This window comes from Camelus ferus, chromosome 14, assembly GCF_009834535.1.
Source record: "Camelus ferus isolate YT-003-E chromosome 14, BCGSAC_Cfer_1.0, whole genome shotgun sequence".
NCBI classification, from domain to species: Eukaryota; Metazoa; Chordata; class Mammalia; order Artiodactyla; family Camelidae; genus Camelus; species Camelus ferus.
This window is the reverse complement of record NC_045709.1, coordinates 5,030,038-5,055,587: the sequence shown is the minus strand read 5'-3', so window position 1 is coordinate 5,055,587 and position 25,550 is coordinate 5,030,038. Positions and strand designations below refer to the sequence as shown.

The window sequence follows — 25,550 nt, the reverse complement described above, 5'->3', positions numbered from 1 at the left end:
TCCGCTTAAGTATATTAAAAATGGCTATTTGCCACTTAAAGAGATTAAAACTACCATTGTTACCTTCTATCATCACCATTATTTCATTAAAAAAGACATTTTAACAAAAAAAAGAACATAATCTAGAACAAAACAGTAGTTCTTTATATTTTCGGGAAAAGGTCAACCTCGGAAAACGGAGGTTTTTGCTTTATGGAGAAATGTAACGAATCTTTTCTGTCTTCCTCATTCTACTGTCCACCTAGAACACCCTCATAAAAGCAGTGTTCTGAAGACAGGTTTTGGGAGCTTGTCTGGACCCTTCGTTCCCTGTTCTCAGCCTAAGGATCAACTGGGAACTTTTCTTTAAAACCTGACGCTCGTCCAGAGCATCCCGAGCATCACCCAGGTGACCAGGGCTCAGGAGCCCCCGTCTCAGATCAGTCCAGGCCACGCGGCAGTTCACAGGGCGACCTCGTGCAGAAGTGACATGCTCGGCCCAGGCCAGCCCTAACCGCGTTTCATGCAAGTGCAGGTCCCCCCTTTGACCTTTGACTTTCAAGCATCAAAGCTTCACAATAAACAGAACGTGCGGGCTCGTCCTCCAGTCTGACTCATCTCAAAGCCGGGTTCAAAGAGAGCCCCAGTTCTCAACAAGCAGGAGCACTCGGCCTGCGGAGTCGGCGTCCTTGTTTTCACTGCTTTGATTTTGGATCTAAGAGCAGGGAGGGTAGGAGGGTAATGTTTTCACTTCAGCCCTGACACCAGCATTCAGCTTCTCATTCGTCAGTACCACGCTGACAGCTGAACTTCACGATGGAAAAGCCTTCTGATTTATAAGCAGACTCCAACCAGACCGTCCGCTGCCGGGCCTTTCCAAATGATCCTGTAACTTACAGCAGCAAGCAGGAGGGAGCAGGACAGCTCCCTTTAGACAAGAGCAGAGGGTTCAGCGAGAGTCTGTGCTTCCTGAGGGGCAGTGAGGGGAAATTCAGATTAAATACTTCTCGCAACCAGCAGCTGTCACCAGTCAGGGAAACCTGAGGCAGTGTGATCCCCTACAAAGCCGTAGGAGCCATTTTCACACCACAGAGCCCACTGAGGGAACGAAAAGAGAGCATTTTATCCTTCCAATAACTACAATTTGATATTGGTAAATCAAGCAGAAAATTGGTAGCTGAAATGCTTCCATGTGGCTTTGTTTAGAAAGACCTTTGCTCATCTACGTATTATCTCAGAGTCCAGCTTTTCTAACTACTATCATTCCAGGAGACAGCGTTCTCTTTGCCACGGTACTATTACTGTCTTCAGAACGTGCTGTTATTGAATGGCTGCCGAGTGCTGTTAGAAATGGCAGGACCGTGACTTAGCCTGACAAAACTGTCACTGGGGTCCGATGACAGTATTTGACTGAGACTTTTATTTGCCTCTCAGTAATGGCCAACATTTGTCTCTTTAACTTAGGCATCATCTCAACGTTTCTGCACGTCCATCCTTTCGGAGCCAATATAGAGTATCTTTGGTCATACATGCAGCAGCTGGACTCCAAGGTAAGCCCTTCTTCTTAAGTGGGACTCACGTGGCTGAAATTTGGTATGTGGATTGCCGGCTGCGGGTGGACCCGGCGTGAGCCGTGCAGAGGTTCACTGGTTCCTCTCCTTCACAAGACTTGGTTTTGAGCAGAGTTGTCTTCTTTTCACCTGCTTTTGTCTTTGTAGAAAGACCAGCAGTTGTGGAAAATGACAACAACTTTCAGCAGATGCCCAATTACTCTGAAAAGCACATGAAGTATTTAAAAGTGCAGGTTGGCCTTAAAGTTCCCCCAACAATGGAGAAGTCATGTCAGGGTGACTCAAGAGGCATTATCCTTAGACCATATTCTCACTGGATTCTCTGTTAAGGACACCACACAATAGAGGAAAAATCACCTCAAATAACACAAAGATCTGCTATGACTCTCAAGAAAACTGTTTTTTAGTGGTAGTTTTTCAGCATCATTCTCTAAATGGGAAAAATGACTGTACAGAAGTTCCTCTCAGCTGTGCCCTCCAGGGTCTCACCCCGAGTCAGCCCATCACTCCTCATCTCTCTGGGGCTAGTTTTTCTCCTCCGCAGATCAGCTACGCTCCTAGCCCAAAAAGAGCTCAATTTTATATATAAATTGCGGCGAACAGTGAGGCCTCTGTGGGAAGAAGGTGATGGCCTGGCCTTCACCAGTACTGCCTCGGGCATCCCTGGGAGGGGAGGAGACGCTAGGCCTGTCACTGAGCATCTTGCTGAGTGTCCTGCCGCGAAGGAAAACAGAAATGAGAGTAGAGCCCAGCAAAGCACACGGGAGGTGCAGGACCGGGCGCACGCCCGCAGCTCCCTGGCCCGAACTCACGCGCGTAAGTCACTCTGACTCTTCCGTGGTCAGCGTTGATGACAGTACTCCGCTGTCCTCTAGTCTGCATTCAGATGATCTCACCAGTTAATGATCCCACAACTCTTGGCCTTTCTAATGGGTTTATACTTCTCCTTTGCGAGAACTCATCTGGAACAGAAAGTATTTTTCAGTCATAGAGCTTGGTGCCCCCTGAACCTCCCGCAGCTGGTGACAGGGTAGACTGTCCAGCGCGGAGTGTAAGAGTCTTCACATCCAGAGCCGCGTCAGCGCCTTCCCTGTGGCCTCCCCTCCCTTGGATGGGGGTGGGGTGAGGGGTGATAGAAGGCGCTCGGTTAACACAGATGAAACGAGCAGGAGGAGGAACGATACGATATTCCTTCGTTGAAAGCAAGCTCTTTGAAGGGCTTGTTTTTTCCTTCTCCAGTATCATTCTTCCTAATATCACCACTACCTATTGCCTGGAGGAGTAAATGAAATACTGCTTGCACCGAGGTACCTGGTGTAGAACCAGCCCTGAGGGATGGTTTCTATTGTTGCTGTTATGCTTCCTGAATCGCTCACATTTCTTTCCTCCCCTTTCCGGAAATCTCAGGTGGGAAGCCTTTGTTGAGAAGCAGTTGTGTCAGCATGAGCTGAAATGGCCAAGGAATCCTCTTACTGTTCATCTAAGACACTGCAGGGCTCTTGCCTCCTCTGCCTCGGCAGTGCCGGTTGATGATCTGTGTGTGTGTGTTGCACACCTGTGTGTGCGCATCTCCTGCACAAGTGTGTGTGTGCACGTCTCCAGGCTGCATCACCTGGCACAGTGATAATTAGTTATTCTGATGGGTGGGAGCTCCTGTTATATTTCCACCCTCAGGACAGTGTCCACCGTGTGCCGTCCACCAGCTCAGGGGAGACCTGTGACTCTGAGTCTCTGAGGAGAGACTCACACTCCTGGTCTCTGGCCAGCAGACGATGGGCCTTTCCAGAAGGGATGCAGTCAAGGGGAATCCCATCTCATCTCAGACTGGTACTTGTATTTTAGAAGATAATGAAGAATTTCCCTCGCAGTGGAAATACACAGGGTCTCCCTGAGACAGCCCTCCATCCCCTGAATGAAATGCTCAGTGGAGCTGTCAAATTCTCTCCTTACACCTGAGGTTAAAAATATATCAAGAAAGTGTTCTGGCTAAAATTCCTAGGTACCAGGGATTGGACCCAGTACTCTCTCTATTCTAGTGAAGCTGAGAGGATATTTAGACTTTTTAATGCAGAGAGCAATTTATTGCTGTTTACTGGAAGTCCATATCCTCATGGCTTTCAGCAGGAAACAAACTAATGAGAGGTTTGCCTTCTAAGTACCCACCAGGGCCTCATCCCTGCATCAGCAGCCCAAAGGCTCAGGGTCCCGGAGCTGCCACCAGCCCGGATGCTGAGACTCTCCTGCGCATGGGCCTGGAGCACCTGCCCAGGTTAACCAGAACAAGCCAAGCATCCTGGGCCCCCCCCAGGGTTTCAGTTAATGTTGCTTTAAGACAGTGGATTCTGCCTGGCTTCCACAGCACAGGTTTGCTGACTCTGGGAAGATGGCTTTGTGTGTGTGTGTGTATATATATATATTTTTAATTGAAGTATAGTCAATTTACAATGTGTTAGTTTCTGATGTACAGCATAATGCTTCAGTCATACATGTACACATATTCATTTTCATACTCTTTTTCACCACAGGTTATTACGAGATATTGAATATAGTTCCCTGTGCTATGCAGTATGACTCGTTGTTTATCTATTTTATATATATATATATTAGTTAATATCTGCAAATCTTGAACTCCTAATTTATTTCTTCCCACCCCCTTCCCCACCAGTAACCATAAGTTTGCTCCCTATGGGTGAGTCTGTTTCTGCTTTGTAAATAAATTCATTTGTCTTTTGTTAGATTTCATGTATGTGATACTATATATATTTTTCTCTTCCTGGCTTCACTTAGAATGACATTCTCCAGAAACATCCATGTTGCTGCAAATGGCATTATTTTATGATTTTTATGGCTGAATAGTATTCCATTGTATAAATATACCACAACTTTTTTATCCAGTCATCTGACAATGGACATTTAGGTTGTTTCCATGTCTTGGCTATTGTAAACAGTGCTGCTGTGAACATTGGGGTGCAGGTGTCTTTTTGGATTAAGGTTCCGTCTGGATATATGCCCAGGAATGGGATTGCTGGATCATATGATAAGTCTATTTTTAGTCTTTCGAGGAATCTCCATACTGTTTTCCACAATGGCTGCACCAAACTACATTCTCACCAACAGTGTAGGAGGGTTCCCTTTCTCCACATCCTCTCCAGCATTTATCATGGACTTTTGACCATTCTGACTGGTGTGAGGTGATACCTCACTGTACTTTAGATTTGCATTTCTCTGATAATTAGCGATATTGAGCATTTTTTCATGTGCTATTGGCCATTTGTATGTCTCCATTGGAGAATTGCTTGTTTAGGTCTTCTGCCCATTTTGGATTGGGTTGTCTGGTTTTTTTCTTATTAAGTTGTACAAGCTGTTTATATATTCTGGAGATTAAGCCCTTGTCAGTCTCATCTTTTGCAAATATTTTCTTGCATTCCATAGGTTGTCTTTTTGTTTTGCTTATGGTTTCCTTTGGTGTGCAAAAGCTTGTAAGTTTAATTAGGTCCCTTTCATTTTTGCCTATACTTCTATTGCCTGGGTAGACTGCCCTAGGAGAACATTGCTAGGATTTATGTCAGATAATGTTTTGCCTATGTTTTCTTCTAAAACATATAGGGGTTTATAGTGTCTTGTTTTACGTTTAAGTATTTAAGCCATTTTGAGTTTGTTTTCGTGTATGGTGTGAGGGTATGTTCTAACTTCATTGATTTACATGCGGCTGTCCAGTTTTCCCAACACCATATGCTGAAGAGACTGTCTTTACTCCATTGTATGTTTTTGCCTCCTCTGTCAAAGATTAACCAAAAGTCCATGAGTTTATTTCTGGGCTCTCTATTCTGTTCCATTGATCTATATGTCTATTTTTGTAGCCATACCATGCTGTTTTGATTACTGACGCTCTGTAGTATTGTTTGAAGCCTGGAAGGGTTATTCCTCCAGCTTCATTCTTTTTCTTCAGGATTGCTTTGGCAATTCTGGGTCTTTTGTGATTCCATATAAATTTTGGATTATTTGTTCTAGTTCTGTGAAAAATGTCCTGGGTAATTTGATAGGGATCGCATTAAATCTGCAGATTGCTTTGAGTAGTATGGCCACTTTTAACAATATTAATTCTTCTAATTCAGGAACATGGGATATCTTTCCATTTCTTTAAGTCATCTTTAATTTCCTTAGTCAGTGTTTTGTAGTTCTCCACATATGTCTTTCACTTCCTTGGTCAGAAGGAAGATGGCTTTTTAAAAAGTCCATTTAGAACCACAGTTTCCTTAGTATCAGACAGCATCCCCATGACCACAACTGTTGTAAGGTACGGTTTAGATTCTGCCTCTCCCAGTGCCGATGGAGATAAGGAAAGAGGGCTTGTTCAGCCGGTGGAGCTGTTTTTCTTAGGATTTCCCCGAAGGCCACAAATGGGAAAAAGAATGATGAGAAATCGAAAGAGAGACAGGAATTAATTTAAAGTATGCTGGGCAAGTAAATTGCATATGGTTCCCTAAGACTGTGTAGCCCCCAAATAGGCCACTTTCCACTTAAAACACTGTTCCTGCTCTTGATAATTGTATTTGCTTATTTTTTTCCTTCTCAGTCTCTTCTACACTCACCTCTTGTTCACTCAGCTCTCTTGTATCAGAAATATGTGACCAAGTCAGAAAGATGCATTCAGAGGAAGACAGGGCTAGGGTGGTAGGGGGGAGATGGCTTCCAGAAGCTTTGCTGAGTCTAAACTCACGCCCTTGGCACAGGCATACAACACTATCTTGAAGATGCTTTCTGCTCAGTATCTGGAATCTCTCACGTCAGCCCAGAGCCCTCCAAGCTCACTCACTGACCCTAAGCAGCAAGGAAGTCACATTTGAGTTGAGCATCAGCAAATAAGTATTTCCTTACAGTCAAGTGGAGGGAGTCATCCGCTCTTCCCTCTATTATGTCATCTCTAAGAGACTGAGACCCAGTTCTCCAGGTTTGTCAGGCTCTCCCCACTACGTACCTAAAGCCTACGTACCTAAAGCCTCTTTCCAAGACCCACCAAGTGGAAGATTTGATTCTGAGACCAGACTCAACATAATGTTGCCACAGATGCTGATTTAGGAAGAGCTGCCATCTGGGGTATGACACCACGTTCGGTGATGAGCTCGGGTACTTCTGGGCTTGTGTACATTTTCCCACCAGAGGGGCAAACCATTTGCCATTCTGTACTAAAAGCATACCTCTGAGATACAAAATATCTTGTCAGTTCCAAGGCGATTCAAATCTGCCTTAATTGGAGAGCATTGTTTCCCAGACAATAGCTAGGCAGTAAGGGTGGAGGAAAAGTCCCAAGTAGTGTTTGTAAGACTGCCCACCTGGAATAATCTTTAATATTACGTCTGTTCTGGTGTTCTGCTGGATGGCCACCTGTCACAGTATGTTAATGAGTGAATGAGATTCTGTTGTTTAGACAGAGTATCATGAGTATGTTTTTTAGATATCGCAGCACCTCTGGAAAGCATATGAAGCAGCTGGGGGGAACAAGATTTCCATTTGGCTGCATTAAAAAACAGGAAGGGAAGTTGCTCATCCACAGAAAGAGAAATTGGCAAGGTTACTAGGGTCTCAATGACAGTTCCGCTAAGTCACTGCTTTTCACAAACCCAGCGCTGTCTAGGGACCAGGCAGAACAGCGAGTGGCCAGGGTACAAAAGAAATCTAAGAAAGGATCCTGTTCTCAGAAAGCCTGGAGTCTAGATGAGGAAGTGACATATTTATGTCATTCTCAACTAACTTGAGAATCAGCTGTGAGCTAAGGCAGCACTAAATTTGGCAGGCAGGTATTTAGTGAAATAGGAGAGAGAGAAGGGCGAAGTCACTACTAACAGGGGGTGCCCTTGAGTCTGCGCTCCTTCTTGGGACTTCCTCTGGGGCACCTGAGCTGTCACTGCGCATTTCTCCTCTTTCTCCCCTCCCTCCCTTCTCTCATTTTCCATCCAGATCCTTCCTTTTCTCCTTCTAGTTCTTTCCTTCTCTTTATCTTCTTCCTTCTTTCCTGTTCTTTGCCTCCTCCCTCCTTCCCTTCCTCCCTGTTCCTCTTCCTTCCAGTCCTTTCCTTTTCTTTTCCTTTTTCTTCGCTTCTGTTGATCTTTCCTTTTTCCTCCCATACTTGCTCCTTTGTGTCCTTCCTCCCTCCCCACCTGCATTCTGTACCTCTCTCGGAGGACATTTGCTGCAAGGTGTCTGTGTGCTAACGCCGTGCTCTGCCCAGGGTTATGGAGGATGAACAAGATTTAAATGTGCACTAAAGGTGAACCGTCAGTTCGTCCTGTGGAAGGGAATCTGGTCTTGCAACTGGTTTCTCTGACTCTCCAGCCTTGACAAAGCCTGTGTATTTTCAGTCCCTCAAGCAGGAACCCCTCTGCACTTGCTTCCCTTGCCTGACTAATACGGGACATGGAGCCAACCATCCCCATAGTAAAATTGATTTATGCATGCTGGTGTCAATTTATACATGTGCTCAGAGGCCTGGCAAGGAAGCCGTGGGCTTGGGCTAGAGTCAGCAAATCAGAAAACAAATCAAGCGCATCTGACGAATTACCTGCGTGGTGTTACCAGCACACAAGCCCCTTGGTTACAAGGAGACTTTATTCCTTCTCATCTTTTCTTTTCTTTTTAATTAGAGCAAATCAATCCTTTTTCAAAGAATATATGTTAGACTTCAGACCTTTTAAACAAAACAGGAGTGGAGGGGTCTCCTGACAACATCAAAGACTAAAAAGACGCAGCCCACCAATTTCTTGGACCAGAAGCCAGCTGGGTAAGAGGGTAATAAAAGCATCATGTTTATGACAGTCCTCCCCACTTTCTAGAGCACCAGTAAGTGGTATATGGGAAAATGAGATTTCACAGTCACAGCACGTTTCTGACCTATATCGCAATACCGCACGGGATGCTCTTAACCGCGTGTCTCCGATGCGCCTGGCAGTATCCTTGTGAGAGCGCGGAAGCAGTGCGGTGAGAGCAGGGCTGGATTCAGCTTCAGAAACCCTGCAGCAAGTCCAAGCCCCTCCACTCACCGGCTGGGCGAGCAGCAGCCCTTCCCCGGACGCCCGCGTTCCATATATGACAGGCAGGAGCTGAGGGAGAATCGCCGACCTCAGGCGGGATTCGGGCAAGGGGCTCCTGCACGACTGGTGGGGAAATGGGTACGTTGCACTCTGAGCTCAGCCGGTGAGGTCTGGGTGCTTTGTTTCATGTGATGAGTCCATGGCTCTTTCAGTTTTCAAGACCCGGGAATGATTGGTAGGAACAGAAAGGACGTTGTGAAGGCAGAATTGCAGGAGCTGGCATGTTTTTATGAGGAGGAGAAGAAACAGAATTAAAGTAAATGAAGGTATTTGTAAAGTAAAAATTCTGTGGTCATAGGGTAAAACAGGACAAACTGAATTTTCTTGAATTAGTCTTGAAAGCTCCAAAACGTCATTTGTCATACAGGTCATTTTGTCAGGGTAGGGAAAAGGTTTAAAAGCCATCAAACTAATATGAAAGCAGTTACTCCTTGATCTTTCTTCTCGCGTGAGATATAAACATCTTTAAGGAAATGCTTTAGAATTTGGCCTCATTAAATGGACGCGTTAGGTAGGATTTCATTTGAGGCGCCTGCTCTGTAATTGTGACACATCTCTGGCCACATCATTTACATCTTCGTGGTAGAATCAAGCTGTTACCTTGCACTACCAACAGCAAGTGAGGGTTAATTACTTTTAAGGACACTAATTTCCACTATACTAATTCCTGGCTAATTGGTTATTCAAACTAGTCATGAGAATTTCAAATCCGAGTTTCACCACTTCTTAGCTGTGTGACCTTTGACAATTGATGTAACATCTCTGTGCCTCAGTCTTACAGTCCATAAAAATGAGTTTTTATGGGTTATAACGTATATTAAATGACTTAATATATGAAAAGCATTCACACCTGTATAGGGCACACAGTTAAGTGCTTCTAAGTGTTGGTTGCCATTTGTTTTGTGCTTTAAAGTACACAAAAGACCTATCACATTCTCTCAGTTTGAGATCTTTGCCACAACCTAGCGGACAGATGAATTTTATATGGCTTGCCCATGGACCGGTGCTGATATGTGGTGGGGCCAGGACTCAAATCCAGGTCCTTAGAGCATTCAATGGACTTCTTTCCAATTGCCGGGTCAGGTCAATGAAAAAACACCCAAAGAGATTAAGTGACTTAGACAAGATGGTAAAGCTAGTTAATGGTCATTCCATGACTAGGATCCAGTCTTTTGCCTCTATATCTCTTCCTTCCAGCAAGTGAAGGGTTTATTTGCTTGTTTAATGAGCTTTTTGATGAGATAATGCACTTAAAGCACATACTCTGTGCCTGGCCCATGGGAGGACTCAGGAAGTTTATGAGCTGGCGGAGTTGGGAACTTCCAGATTTTTGCTATGGATGTTGGTATCACTGTAAAATAGTATTCATCACAGAGGAGCCCTGTCCTCCTGTACTCGGACACTGGCCCCATGGTCCCCATCTGTGAGCAGAGAGGCAGTGACCAAGTAGATTATCTCCAGTCCCCGTCCCCCATGACAACTGACATCAGTGTCTAAGAACAAGGCCGGGGAGCCTGGATTGACGCCCCAGCTCCACACTGACTGCCTGGGTTACCTAATCTCTATGGACCTCAGTTCCCTCATTTGTAAATTATTCCCTCTCTTATAGGAGTGTGGTGAGAATTAAAGAAAATTTGTTCAGAAGCATTTGGCAAGGAAAAGGGTCTCAGTGACTGTGAGTTGGTGCACTTTTCACAGTCAGCTGTGGGGCTGCTGGGTGGGATGGCCTGACCTGACCCCAGCTGGCCTCCTCCAAAGACATAAACTTTAGATCAGATCTTTATTTTCCCAACAAGAATTCAACTTTTTCTCTCGTTCCTAATAAGTAGCACAAGGCTCCTTTCCTACTTTTCCAAGGGAGGAGACAGTTACGCTGGAAACAAGGCTGTGGTTGGGCTGGCTGTTCCTCCATCTGTCACCTTCAGTGTGGCCTCTGCTTGATCTGGAAAAGGACTGTTTATCCCAGGGGTGTCACTTGAATTTGACTGGGGACTGGAGCCGAACACAGATTCCCTGTGCTGTCCTCCAAAACAAAGAAGTGGACTTGTTAAGAGGTTACCTTGACCTCATGAAGCTTAAGGAATACTGCCTTCTGGACCAGCTAAAAACGGCTTGGCCACATCTCTCTCTCTGTACTTGTTTTCTTTGGCTTCTGAGCATGGAGCTTGACCTGCCTACAACAGAAGGTTTTACGTTACCATGTAGTAGCCGATCAGCATTGCCTAAAATGGATATAAATATAGAAAGCATACTTGTGCCAGGCCCTGTGTTACACTTTACATACAATGCTCACAACCACACTACGAGATTGTTATTTCTGTTAACACACATGAAGAAACTGAGAATTACAGCTAATTTTTAAAATGAAAAAATATTTAATCTTAAATTATAATAATCAAAGGACTATCGAGGGAGCAAAAAACTATTAATGTCTGTACTTTTTTAAATTTTCTTAATTTTTAAAATTGAAGTATAGATTTTTTTTTTACAATGTTGTGTTAGTTTCAGGTGTAGAGCAAAGGGTCTCAGTTATACATATGTATATAGTTCAGATTCTTTCCCATTATAGGTTATTACATGATATTGAGTATAGTTCCCTGTGCTGTACGGTAGGTCCTTGTTGGTTATCTGTTTTACATACACTAGTGTGGATCTGTTAGTCGCAAACTGCTTATTTAGCCCTCCCTCCCCTTCCCCCTTTGATAATCTTAAGTTTGTTTTCTCTGTGAGTCTGTTTCTGTTTTGTAAACAAGTTCATTTGTATTATTTTTTTAGATTCCACATATAAGCAATATCATATGATAATTTGTCTTTCTCTGTATAACCTACTTCACCTAGTACGATAATCATCCTTGTTGCTACGACTGGCATTATTCCATTCTTTTCTATGTCTGAGTAGTATTCCATTGTGTGTGTATGTATATATACACACACACATATACCACATCTTCTTTATCCAGTCATCTGTCAGTAGACATTTAGGTTGCTTCCATGTCTTGGCTATTGTAAATAGTGCTGCTATAAACACTGGGGTGCATGTGTCTTTTCAAAATAGAGCTTTTTCCAGATCTATGCCCAGGAGTGGGATTGCTGGATCATATGGTAAGTCTATTTTCAGTTTTTTAAGGAACTTCCATACTGTCCACAATAGTGGCTGCACCAATTTACATTCCCACTAACAGTGTAGGAGGGTTCCTTTTTCTCCACACCCTCTCCAGCATTCATTGTTTACAGGCTTTTTAATGATGGTCATTATTTTTGGTATGAGGTGATAAGTCACTGTTGTTTTGATTTGCATTTTTCTAATAATTAGCAGTGTTGAGTATTTTCTCATGTGCCTGTTGGCCATCTGTATGTTTTCCTTGGAGGAATGTCTATTTAGACCATCTGCCCATTTTTTGATTGAGTTGTGTTTTTGTTACTGTATGAGCTGTTTGTAATTTTGGAAATTAATTCCTTGTTGGTCACATCATTTGCAAATATGTATTCTCATTCCGTAGTTTGTCTTTTCATTTTATGGTTTCCTTTCCTTTACTTTGCAAAAGCTTTTAAGTTTAATTAGGTCCTATTTGTTTATTTTTGTTTTTATTTCCATTACTCTAGGAGATGAATCCAAAAAAATATTGCTGCAATCTATGTCAGAGAGTGTTCTGCCTATGTTTTCCTCTAGGAGTTTTAGAGTCTCTAGGTCTTTAATCCATTTTGAGTTTATGTTTGTATATGGTGTTAGAGAATGTTCTAATTTCATTCTTTTACATGTAGCTGTCTGGTTTTCCCAGCACCACTTACTGAAGAGACTGTCTTCTCCATTGTATATTTTTGCTTCCTTTGTCATAGATTAATTGATCATAAATGTGTGGGTTTATTTCTGGGCTTTCTATCCTGTTCCATTGATCTGTGTCTCTTTTTGTGCCAGTACTGTACTGTTTTGATTACTATAGCTTTGTAGTATAGTATGAAGTCAGGGAAGCTGATTTCTCCAACTCCTTTCTTTTTCCAGATTGCTATAGCTATTCAGAGTCTTTTGGGTTTCCATACAAATTTTAACATTCTTCGTTCTAGTTCCATAAAAAATGCCATTGGTAATTTGATAAGGATTGCACTGAATCTGTATCTTGCCTTGGGTTCTATGGTCATTATAACAATATTGATTCTTCCAATCCAAGAACACAGTATATCTTTCCATCTGCTTGTGTCATTAATTTCTTTCAACAGCATCTTACACTTTTTGGAGTACAGGGCTTTTACCTTGTTAGGTAGGCTTAGTCCTAGGTATTTTATTCTTTTTGATTCAGTGGTAAATGGGATTGTTTCTTTAACTTCTCTTGATACTTTGTTGTTAGTGTTCAGAAATCCAACAGATTTTGGTGCACTAATTTTGTATCTTGCAACTTTACTGAATTCATTGATGACCTGTAGTACTTTTCTGGTAGCATCTTTAGGATTTTCTATGGATAGTATCATGGCAGAGTTTTTATCATAAATGGATGTTGAATTTTATCAAAAGCTTTTTCTGCATCATATGAGATGATCATATGGTTTTTATTCTTCAGTTGTTAATGTGGCATATCACATTGCAGATACTGAAAAATCCTTGCATGCCTGGGATAAATCCCACTCGAATCCTTTTAATGTAGTTCTGGACTCAGTTTTTTTGTTGAGGATTTTTGCGTCTATGTTCATCAGTGATATTGGTCTGTAATTTTCTTTCTTTGTGATATCTTTGTCTGGTTTTGCTATCAGGGTAATTGACAGTGGCCTCACAGAATAAGTTCAGAAGTATTCCTTCCTCTTCAATTTTTTGGAATAGTTTCAGAAGAATAGGTGTTAACTCATCTCTAAACGTTTCGTAGAATTTATCTGTGAAGCCATCTGGTCCTGGAGTTTCATTTGTTGGGAGTTTTTTAATTTCTAATTCAATTTCAGTGATGGTAATTTGTCTGTTAATATTTTCTATTTCTTCCTGGCTCAGACTTGGGAGATTACGCCTTTCTAAAACCTTGTCCATTTCTCCTAGGTTGTCAATTTTATGGGCATATAGTTGCTCATAGCAGTTTCTTATGGTCCTTTGTATTTCTGTGGTGTCACTTGTAACTTCCTTTTCATTTCTGATTTTGTTGATCTGGGCCCTCTTCATTTTTTTTTCTTGATGAGCCTGCTGTTTATCTTTTTAAAGAACCAGCTTCTAGTTTTATTGATCTTTTCTATTATTTTTTTAGTCTCAATTATTTCTGCTCTCATCTTTATGATTTCTTTCCTTCTACTAACTTTTGAGTTTTGTTTGTTGTTCTTTCTCTAGTTGCTTTACATGTAAGGTTAGGTTGTTTGAGATTTTTCTTGTTTCCTGAGGTAAGTTTATATGACTATAGACTTCCCTCTTAGAACTGCTTTTGCTGTGTCCCATAGCTTTTGGATCATAGTGTTTTCATTTCCATTTGTTTCCAGCTATTTTTTTAATTTCCTCTTTGACTTCTTCAGTGATCCATTGTTTGTTTAGTAACATATTGTTTAGCCTCCATTTGTATTTTTTGCAGTTTTTTTCTTGTAGTAGGTTTCTAATTTCATAGCATTGTGGTCAGGAAAGATGCTTGATATGGTATCAGTTTTCTTAAATTTACCAAGGCTTGCTTTGTGGGCCAGCATGTGATCTAGCCTGGAGAACATTCCATGAGCACTTGAGAATGTGTATTCTGATGCTTTCAGATGGAATGGCTCTATAAATATCAATTAAGTCCATCTGTTCCACTGTGTCATTTAAGGCCTATGTTTCCTTACTGATTTTCTGTCTGGATGATCTGTCCACTGATGTAAGTTGTGGGGGTTAAAGTCTCCCACTATTATTGTGTTACTGTCAGTTTCTCCTTTATCTCCATTAACATTTTCCTTATATATTGATGTTTTCCTATGTTGGGTGCATATATATTTACAATTGTTACATCTTCCTCTTGGATTGATCCCTTGATCATTCTGTAGTGTCCTTCCTTGTCTCTTGTAAGTCTTTATTTTAAAGTCTCTTTTGTCTGATGTTAAGTATTGCTACTCCAGGCTTCTTTTGATCTGAGTTTTCATGGAATATCTTTTTCCATCCCCTTACTTTCAGCCTGCATGTGTCTCTAGAGCTGAAGTGGGCATCCTGTAGACAGCATGTATGTATGTGTGTGTGTATATATGTATACATATATAACTTATTTTTGTACTCATCCAGCCAGTCTATGTCTTTTGGTTGGAGCATTTAATCCATTTAAGGTAATTATCTATATGTATGTTCTTATAGCTGTTTTGTTCATTGTTTTGGATTTGATTTTGTAGCTGTGTTTTTCCCCCTTTCTTTTGTTCTCTTGTGATTTGGTGACTATATTTAGTGTTGTTTGGATTCCTTTTTCATTTTTTTAAATTGAAGTATGTAGTCCATTTACAATGTGTCAGTTTCTGGTGTACAGCATAATAGTTGTCTTACATATACATACATACATTCATTTTAATATAATCCTTCTTCTTTTTCATGTGTATATCCATGATAGATTTTTGGTTTGTCGTTACCATGAGGTTTTGGTATAGCAGTCTATATACACATACACACACACACACACACACACACACACACACACACACATATACATACATATAGCCATATGTGTCTATATAGTATACATATGGTTGTTTTAAGTTGCTGATCTCTTAACTTCAGATGCATTTTAAGTACTCTGCATTTGTACTCTCCTTCCCTCATGATTACTAATTTTGATATCATATTTTACATCTAGTTGTTTTGTGGATCCCTTAACAGTTTATTGTGGATATAGATGATTTTATTACTTTTGTCTTTTAGTTTGTGTGTGAATGGTTTCCTGCCTTTACTGTATGTTTGCCTTTACCAGTGAGCTTTTCCATTTCATAGTCTTCTTGTTTCTAGTTGTGGCCTTTTCTGCCAAGAGAATTTGGTGGTGCTGAATTCTTTTAGCTTTTGCTTGTCTGTAAAGCTTTTGATTTCTCCATCAAACTTGAACAAGAGACTTACTGGATGGAGTATTCTTGGTTGTAGGGTTTTCCATCTCATCACTTTAAGTATATCGTGCCACTCCCTTCTGGGCTGCAGAGCTTCTGCTGAAAAATCAGCTATTAACCTTATGGGAGTCCCCCTATATGTTGTTTCTTGTCCCTTGCTGCTTTTAATATTTTCTCCTTATCTCTAATTTTTGTCTACTTGATTACAATGCATCTTGGTGCATTCCTCTTTGGGTTAATTCTGTTTGGGACTCTCTACACTTCCTGGACTTGGGTGACTGTTTCCTTTTCTAGGTTAGGGAAGTCCTCAGCTATTATCTCTTCAGGCCCTTTCTTCCTCTCTTCTCCTTCTGGGACCTATAATGTGAATGTTTATGTGCTAAATGTTGTCCCAGAGGTCTCTTAAACTGTATTCATTTATTTTCATTCTTTTTGTTCTTTATCCTGTTCCACAGCTGTGGTTTCCATTACTCTGTCTTCCAGCTCACTGATCCATTACTTTGCCTCATTTTTTCTGCTATTGATGTCGTCTAGTATATTTTTCATTTCAGTTATTGAATTCTTCAACTCTGGTTGTTCTTTATATTTTCTAACTTTTTGTTAAAAACTTCTAACTTCTCTTTCTCTGCATCCATTCTTACTGTCATTACTCAGAACTTTTTCTCAGATAGACTGCCTATCTCCACTTCACTTAGTTGTTCTCCTGGCATTTTTATCTTGTTCCTTTGTGTGGAATATATTCCTCTACTGCCTCATTTTGTCTAAATTTTTATTTGTATTTTTATGCATGTTGTAGGTTAGTTACATCTCTTGACTTGGAGAAGTGGCCCTCTGCAAGAGACGTCCTATGTGTCCCAGCACTGAACTCCCCTCTTGTCACCCAAGGGCCAGCTGGCCCCAGGGTAGGGTGCGGTCTGCATTTGTGGACTCAGTTCGGCAAGCTGTGGGATCCTAGTTGTCTTGCTTCTGATGTCTGCCCCCTGGTAAGTGAGGTTGATCCTAGAGGCCTTGCTTGTGTAGGCTTCCTGGTAGGAGGGACCAGTGATGCCTGCCCACTTGTGGGTAGAGCTGGGTCCTGGCCCTCTGGTGGGCAGGGCTGTGTCTGGAGCCATATCTAAAGGTGACTGTGTGCTCAGGAAGTCTTTAGACAGCTTGGTTGCTGATGGGTGGGGCTGTGTTCCCGCCCAGTTTGTTGTCTGGCCTGAGGCATCCCAGCATTGGAACCCATAGGCTGTTGAGTGGGGCCTGGTCTTGGTGCTAATGACTCAAGCAAGATGTCAGCCTCCAGGAGAGTTCATGCAGATGAATACCCCCTGATATGGCCTCCACCAGTTTTTATGTCCCCGGGGTGAACCACAGCCTCCCCAGGAGACCCTGAAAGACTAGCTGGTAGGTTTGGCCCAGGCTTCTATAAAGTTAACTGCTTTTGCTCTTGGTCCCAGCGCATGTGAGATTTTGTGTGCACCCCTTAAGAGTGAAGTCTATATATATTCTCTAGTCCTGTGGAGCTCCTACAATTAAACCCCACTGGCCTTCAAAGCCAAATGCTCTGTTCGCTCCTCTTTCAGATGCCAGACCCCCAGGCTGGGGAGCCTGACACAGGGCTCTGAACTCTCATTTCTATGGGAGCTACTCTGCACTATAACTATTCTCCGGTTTATGGGTCACCCAGCCAGGGGTAGGAAATGGAATTTGATTACATCATGAGCACGCCCCTCCTACCATCTCATTGTGGTTCCTTCTTTATTTCTTTAGTTACAGAATATCTTTTATGGTAGGGTCCAGTCTTTTTTATTGATGCTTGTTTGGCAAGGTCCTCCTACTCCTCCATCTTGTAATTCCTTCAGCCTCAGAATTACAGCTATTAAATGACCTGCCCAAGGTCACAAAGATTGCTCAGGGCCTAGCCCAGATTAAATTTCAAGTTTGTCTGATTCAACTCTCCATTCTTGGCCTGGGGTCGGCATGGGCATCAGGGAAGCTGGATGGCAGCGTAGTAGGACCACAAGCTCACCTCTCCTCACAACTACAAGAAAAGCATGACTAACCGCTAAACAACCATCAAAAAAAAAAAAAAAAAAAAGACTGGAACCTAGCAACAAAGATCACCTTCAACTGAAAACATAAAAGTCAACAACAGCAGGTCAGAAGTAGGGGTGTGCTCATGATATAATCGGGCCCCATACCCCCCAGGTGGGCGACCTACAAGCTGAAGAATAATTAAGTCACAGAGGCCTTCCCACAGGAGTGTGAGTTCTGAGCCCCATGTCAGGCTCCCCAGCCCAGGGTTCTGGCTTTGGGAGGAGACCCCAGGACATGCGGTTTTGAAGGCCAGCAGGGCTTAACTCCAGGATCTCCATGGAACTAGGGAAACAGACTTCATTCTCTTAGGAAACATACACAGAATCTCGCATGCACCAGGTTCAAGGGCAGAAGCAGTGACTTCATAGGAGCCTGGGCCAGACCTGCTTGCTGGTTTTGGAAGCTCTCCTAGGGAGGCAGGATACAGCTGCAGCTCACCCAGGGGACATAAAAGCTGGTGGTGGACATCCTGGGAGTGTTCATCAACATGAGCTGTGGAGGCTGACATATTGATTGGATCATTAGCACCAAGGCCTAGCTCCACCCAACAGCCCAGAGGCTGAAGGGCTGGGAAGCCTCAGGCCAAACCACATACTGGGTGGGAACATAGCCCCTACCCATCAGCAGACTTCCTGAGCCACAAACGCCTCTAGGTACCCACCAGAGGTCCAGGACCAAGCTTCACCCAGCAGTGGGCAGGCACTGACTCCTGCCAGGAAATCTGCATAAGACTCTAGTCCAGCCTCATCCACCAAGGGGCAGATACCAGAAATAAGAAAACAGCAATCCCAAAGTACAGAAAGAATCAACCAACACAGGCCAGATTCTATACCGGTACCGGCTGGACCCTGGCCCTTGGGTGACAAGAGAGGAGTGCACTGCTGTGATGCATAGGACATCTCCCACAGAGGGCTACTTCTCCAAGGTCGAGAAACGTTAACTAACCTACCTAGAAATACAAATAGAAAGATAGACTAGACAATACTGAGGTGGCAGACGAATATCTTCCAAGCCAAGGCACAAGATAAAATCCCAGGAGAAGAAGTAAGTGATGAGGAGAGAGGCAACTTATCTGAGAAAGATCTTAAAGTAACGATGGCGAAGATGTTCAGAGAACTCAAGAGGAGTACAGATGTACAGAGTGAAGTTTTTAGCAAAGAGCTGGAAAATATAAAGAATACCCAGAACAGAATTGAAGAATAAAATTACTGAAATGAATAACACACTAGAAGGAACCAAGAACAAACTAAATACGGCAGAAGAATGGATCAGTGAGCTAGAAGACAGAATTAGCGGAAACCACTACTGCAGAACAGAAAAAAGAAAAGAATGAAAAGAAATGAGGATAGTTTAAGAGGACTCGGGGACAACATGAAGTTGTCACATTATAGAGGTCCCAGAAATAGAAGGACCTGAGAAAACTTTTGAAGAGATAACTGAAAACTTCCCTAACTTGGGAAAGGAAACAGTCACCCAAGTCCAAGAAGCACAGAGTTCGACACAGGATCAACCCAAAGAGGAACACACCAAGGTACATAGTCATCAAATTGACAAAAATTAAGGAGAAAATATTAAAATCAGCAAGAGAAGGGCAACAAATAACATACAAAGGAGCTCCCATAAGGTTAAAAGCTGATTTTTCAACAAACTCTACAGGCCAGAAGGGGGTGGCATGATATATTTATAAAGTGATGAAAGGGGAAACCTTACAACCAAGAATATTCTATCCAATAAGGCTCTTATTTACACTTGATGGGGAAATCAAAAGCTTCACAGATAAACAAAAGCTAAAAGAATTCAGTACCACCAAAACAGCTTTACAACAAATGTTAAAGGAACTTCTCTGGTCATCAAATCACAAGAAAAGAGAACAAAAAGAAAAACAAAAAAAGACCTACAAAAACAAACCCAAAAGAATTACCAAAATGGCAATAAGAACATATGTATTCATAATTACCTTAAATGTAAATAGATTAAATGCTCTAACCAAAAGACACAGACTGGCTGAATGGATATGAAAATAAGACCCATATATATGTTGTCTAGAAGAGACCCATGTCAGAGCTAGAGATACATGCAGGCTAAAAGTAGAGGGATGGAAAAAGATATTCCATGAAAATGGAAACCAAAAGAAAGCTGGAGTAGCAATACTTACATCAGACAAAAGAGACTTTAAAATACAGACTGTTACAAGAGACAAAGAAGGACACTACAGAATGATCAAGGGATCAATCTAAGAAGAAATAACAATTGTATATGCACCCAACATAGGAACACCTCAATATATAAGGCAATTGTTAACATACACAAAAGGAGAAATTGACAATAACACAATAATAGTGGGGGACCTTAACACCCCACTTACATCAATGGACAGATCATCCAGACAGAAAATTAGTAAGGAAATACAGGCCCTAAATAACACATTAGACCAGATGGACTTAATTGATATTCATAGAGCATTCCATCCAAAAGCAAGAATACACATTCTTCTCAAATACACATGGAACATTCTCCAGAATTGACCACATGCCGGCCCACAAAGCTAGCCTTGGTAAATTTAAGAAAATTGAAATCATAAAAAGCATCTTTTCCAACCACAATGCTGTAAGGTTAGAAATCAACACTAAGAATAAAACTAAAAACTGCAAACACGCGGAGGCTAAATAATATGCTACTAAGCTACTAAATAACCGATGGATCACTGAAGAAATCAAAGAGAAAATAAAAAATACTTTGAGACAAATGAAAACAAAAACACAATGATCCAAAACCTCTGGGACACAGCAAAAAAGCAGTCCTAAGAGGAAAGTTTATAGCAATAAAAGCCTACCTCACGAAACAAGAAAAATCTCAAGTAAACACCCTAAGCTTACACCTAAAGCAACTAGAGAAAGAAGAACGAAGCCCAAAAAGTTAATAGAAGAAAAAAAATCATAAAGATTAGAGCAGAAATAAATGAAATAAAGACTAAAAAGAAAAGAAAATATCAATGAAAGTAAAAGCTGGTTCTCTGAAAAGATAAAATTGATTGATAAACCTTTAGTCATACTCATCAAAAAAAGGGGAGAGGGCCCAAAGTAATAAAATCAGAAATGAAAAGAAGTTATAACCGACACCACAGAAATACAAGGGATCATAAGAGGCTACTATGAGCAACTATATGCCAACAAAAAGGACAACATAGAAGAAATGGACAATTTCTTAGAAAAGTACAATTTGCCAAGATTGAACTAGTAAGAAATATAATATGAACAGACCAATTACCAGTACTGAAATTGAGTCAGTAATATAAAACGCCCAGCAAACAGATAACTTCACAAGGGAATTCTACCAAACATTCAGAGAAGAGTTTAACACCTATCATTCTGAAGCTATTCCAAAAAATTGCAGAGGAAGGAACACTTCCAAACTCATTCTGTGAGGCCATCATCAACCTGATACCAAAACCAGACAAAGATATCACAAAAAAAGAAAATTACAAGCCAGTATCACTTATGAATATAGACACAAAAATCCTCAACAAAATACTAGCAAATTGATTCCAAAAATGCATTAAAGGGATCACACACTATAATCAAGTTGGATTTACCCCAAGGATGCAAGGATTTTTCAATATCTGCAGATCAGTCTATGTGATATACCACATTAACAAACTGAAGAATAAAAACCATATGATCATCTCAATACATGCAGAAAAGGCTTTACCTAAATAGACATCTTTCCAAAGAAGACAGGGAGATAGATGGCCAACATGAAAAGATGCTCAACATCACTGATTGTTAGAGAAATGCAAATCAAAACTACCATGAGCTATCACCTCACACCAGTCAGAATGGCCATCATTAAAAAGTCTACAAATGATAAATGCTGGAGAGGGTGTGGAGAAAAAAGGACCCTCTTACACTGTTGGTGGAAATGTAAATTCGTGCAACTATGGAGGACAGTATGGAGGTTCCTTAAAAAACTAAAAATAGACTTACCATATGATCCAGCAATACCACTCCTGGGCAAATACCTGGAGAAAAATGTAATTTAAAGACACATGCATCCCAATGTTCATAGCAGCATTATTTACAATAGCCATGGAAACAACTCAAATATGCATCAACAGATGACTGGATAAAGAAGATGTGTATATGTGTGTGTATACAGACACACACAGACCACACACACACACACACACACACACACACACACAATAGAATACTACCCAGTCATAAAAAAGTAAAATAATGCCATTTGCAGCAACATGGATGAACCTGGAGATCGTCATTCTGAGAGAAGCCAGAAAGAGAAAGAAAAATGCCATATGATATCACTCATACATGGAATCCAAAAAAGGAAACAAATGAACTTACCTACAAAACAGAAACAACTCAAAGACATAGAAAACAAACTTGTGGTTACCAGAGGGAAGGGATAAATTGGGAATTCGAAAATGGCACCTCTTGGAGAATGACAGAAATGTTAGCTAGTGGTTTCACTGGTGTATATATACATCTATCCAAATTCATCAAATTGTACATTTGAAATACGTGTAGTTACTTGTACAGGAACCATACCACAATAAAGTTCTTAATAAAATAAAATAAACCCCCATTATTAACCCAAATATGCCTGACTCGGGGTGACTATTAAACCTAATCTGGGCTTACACTCCACACTGGCTGAATTAGAGACTCCAGAGAAGAGACTAGGGAAAGTTTAAAAAAAAAAAAAAGAAAAAGAAAAAAACAAGTACCCCAGGTGATTGACACTTAGAAAAAACCCACCACACCCGTGGTTCTTCACCCGCAGATGTTGACAACAATGGGGAACATTTAAAGCAAACCAGTGCCCACTCCCAGCCCACAAGCAGTGGAGTCTTCCCCAATTCCATCTCTGATACAGCACTTGACCCCCTGTAGCTCGCTCAGTTTCCTCAGCTGTCACATGCAACGTCTGCCCTGCGTACCTTTCATGAATGCTGTGGGAATAAACTCAGGATGCTGGTGAAGGCGCTTTGTCCGATGCTCACTGAAAGAAAATGTCCTTTCTCAAATTCATTAGGAACCTTTTAACAATGTGTTTGATACACTTTTATGGGTTGACTTGGGAATCTCATAATCCATTTTACAGTTTTGTGGAAAAAATACATTCAGATTTCAAAATAATTCACATAAAAATTCTACAACTGATTTCAACTTTCAGGATTGCCTCTGTTTAACTAAAGTTTTGTATTACAGGCCTAGGAATATTGACTGTCATGTAAAATCTTTTTCCATGTGAATATTAAATGAACAGTTGATTTGATTTTCTGGCCTATTTGGTCTCTTTTTAAAATGAGTCTTAATTGTTAAATGAAAAGTATAAACTAAAATGATATCCACACAGTAACTGTACCATGAAAATAATGAGGTTCTAACTCACTGACGCACTGTGCCCGAGTCTGTGCTGAGCCAGTAGTCTTCCCACATCCTTACTGAACGTTGGTATTCCCACTTGCTAAGGCTTAGAGAGACTAACCATCCTGGTGTAGAGGCCATTTAGCTCATAACAACAGTGGAAACAATATCCAAACAGAAATGTCAGACCCCCAATTCCAAGATCTCAGGCACCTTATTATATGAGATCCCTGTGTGCACGGATCAGGATGCAAACACAGGAAAACAAGAGCAGTGGCTTCTTAGAACAGGAGGATTGTGGTTGGCTTGTTCTTTGTTTAAGATAAAGCAGATTACTGGTATAAAAATGTATATAATCAAAGTTGGGAGAAGAAAAAAATGCATTAAGAAAACCTACCTGGATATTATGACTGGACATCAAGACTTTTACTGTTGTAGGCATTGAAGTTCATTTCTATTCCTAAACCCGTATGGTCTCTAGTTCCTGTGAAAGTGAAAGGAAGAGAAAGTTGTTAGGGTGGCAAGAAATCCACCCACATGCCGTCTGATCCTCACTGAGTTAGATAAAAAGTGCTGCCCTTTGTTTCAGAGGAGTGGTAGCTTTCCAGAAGTGGTGCTGAATTTGCTCTGAGCCCCCTTAAATTCCATACCCAGCTCCTTTTCCATCAGGGAGGACTGTTCAGGCGCGGTGCTGCCAGCAAGGTCGCCATCCACATGACGGGTACACCTGGAATTTCCACCCACTGTCTCGTGCCCCACTCCGGCCAGCTGCTCAGGGGACGATGGGAGGGAGCCCTTTCACTTGCGCTCCTTTTTTAAGGCCATGACTTGACAGCCAAGCTGAAAAACTCACGTTTATCTCACTGGGAAAGCATGTCCTTACTCAACCCCCTGCCTCCTCTAAGATGAGTTCCTTTCCCCAAAGTGACTTTTCTTCCTTTCTAACAGATATCTGCAAACGAAATCGAAATGCTTTTGATGAGGCTGCCACGCATGTTTAAACAGGAATTCACAGGCGTGGGAGCAACGCTGGAAAAGAGGTGGAAGTTGTGTGCCTTTGAAGGAATTAAAACTACCTAACTGTGAAGAGCAGCAAAAGTTTCTGGAAATGAAACCACCTGAACCCAGCCAGGGCTGTGCAGGGTGAGCCCAGGAGGTCTGGGGCTGGTCCAGCGTGGGACCTTCGTGGAGCCACCAGAGCCTGACTCTAGCTGTATCTGTGGCGTTCTCTTGTGAGTGGAAATGTAATTGTGTACCAGTTCCCTAAAATAAACAAAGCTTCATACTGTGACAGATCCGTTTGCTATGAAAACCAAACAATGATTCCACAGTCATCATGATGGCAAAACCTTAAAATATGCTACATTTGAGAATAGCTCACCAAGCAAAATATTTGACTTTAATGATGGTGTGGCAATGGTTGTTGCTAGGCTACAGAGTTGTATATGTAATGTATAGCTGAAACCATTCAATGACATTTTTCCTGAAAGTCTTTCTGTTTTAGTAAAAAAAAAAAAAGGAAGAAAGAAAAAAAAAGTAATTTTACAGTGAGAGGAATAATCATACCAAAAGAAAACTTGAATATGTGTCTGAACAGTTATTGTATTTTGTAAATTAAGTTATATGCCGTTCTAGGGACTTTTGCCTTATTGAAGGGGCAGAAAATGTGATTGGACTCCTTGAGAATGCTTTACCAAGAATATTATTTTTCTAATGTAACAATTCTCCATCATCAGTTCTTTTAACACGGACCGCATAACAATTTTCATAAAATGTAAATAAAGGAAAAACTAGTGCTACTGTCTTGTACTTGGTATGTAATATTCAGGTTTATGCATCAAAATAAACATTCAGTAAATATTCCTGTTACAAATTTTATAGCAAAGATATTAATTTTTTTCAATAAATATGACTTCTACCATATTGGTTTTGCAAATTATTCTTTGATATATTTTAATTCTTCCTTGAGAAATATTTTTCACATTATTCAGTCCCATCTCATAGCCCATCATTTTTAAATGATTAAATGCATGACTGACATTAAGAGACAAACCAGTATTTCAAACAGGAATATATAAAAATCATGGAGTGGAAAGTACTAAAAAAAAAAAGGAGATTATATAGCATTAGAATAGATGTTATTTGAAAATACCATGATATGACATCCAAATGTGATAAACATAAATCTTAACCTTTGTTTTTGGTCCTCATGCATGGGTACAAAGTAGCCAATTAGTTAATATTACTAGTTCCTGGATTTATTTATTTGTATGTTTTCTGGAAAGCATACAAGTTAGAAAAGGAATTCAAAAATTCCCACTTGGACCAACAATTGAGAGAAAATTTGGGCTTCCCCTCTTTAATTACAAGTAGAATAGAGCTTTAAATTGTATCTCCTTCCTGCTTTCTTACATGAGAATCACAAAAAAAGACAAGTA

The 25,550-nt window shown here is 41.1% G+C and overlaps 1 protein-coding gene across 7 annotated transcripts in view; it reads left to right on the top strand.

Annotated features, from left to right (window-relative positions):
• ENOX1 (ecto-NOX disulfide-thiol exchanger 1) overlaps positions 1 to 25,035 on the top strand; it is a 512,511-nt gene extending 487,476 nt beyond the window's left edge. For all 7 annotated transcript variants that reach the window (XM_032496083.1, XM_032496086.1, XM_032496080.1 and 4 more), the window contains 2 exons: positions 1,444 to 1,529; positions 24,061 to 25,035. In XM_032496083.1, coding sequence (XP_032351974.1) covers positions 1,444 to 1,529; positions 24,061 to 24,192 — 218 coding nt within the window. In that variant the 3' untranslated portion in view covers positions 24,193 to 25,035. The remainder of the gene's footprint in view (positions 1 to 1,443; positions 1,530 to 24,060) is intronic.
• The last annotated feature ends 515 nt before the right edge of the window (positions 25,036 to 25,550 follow it).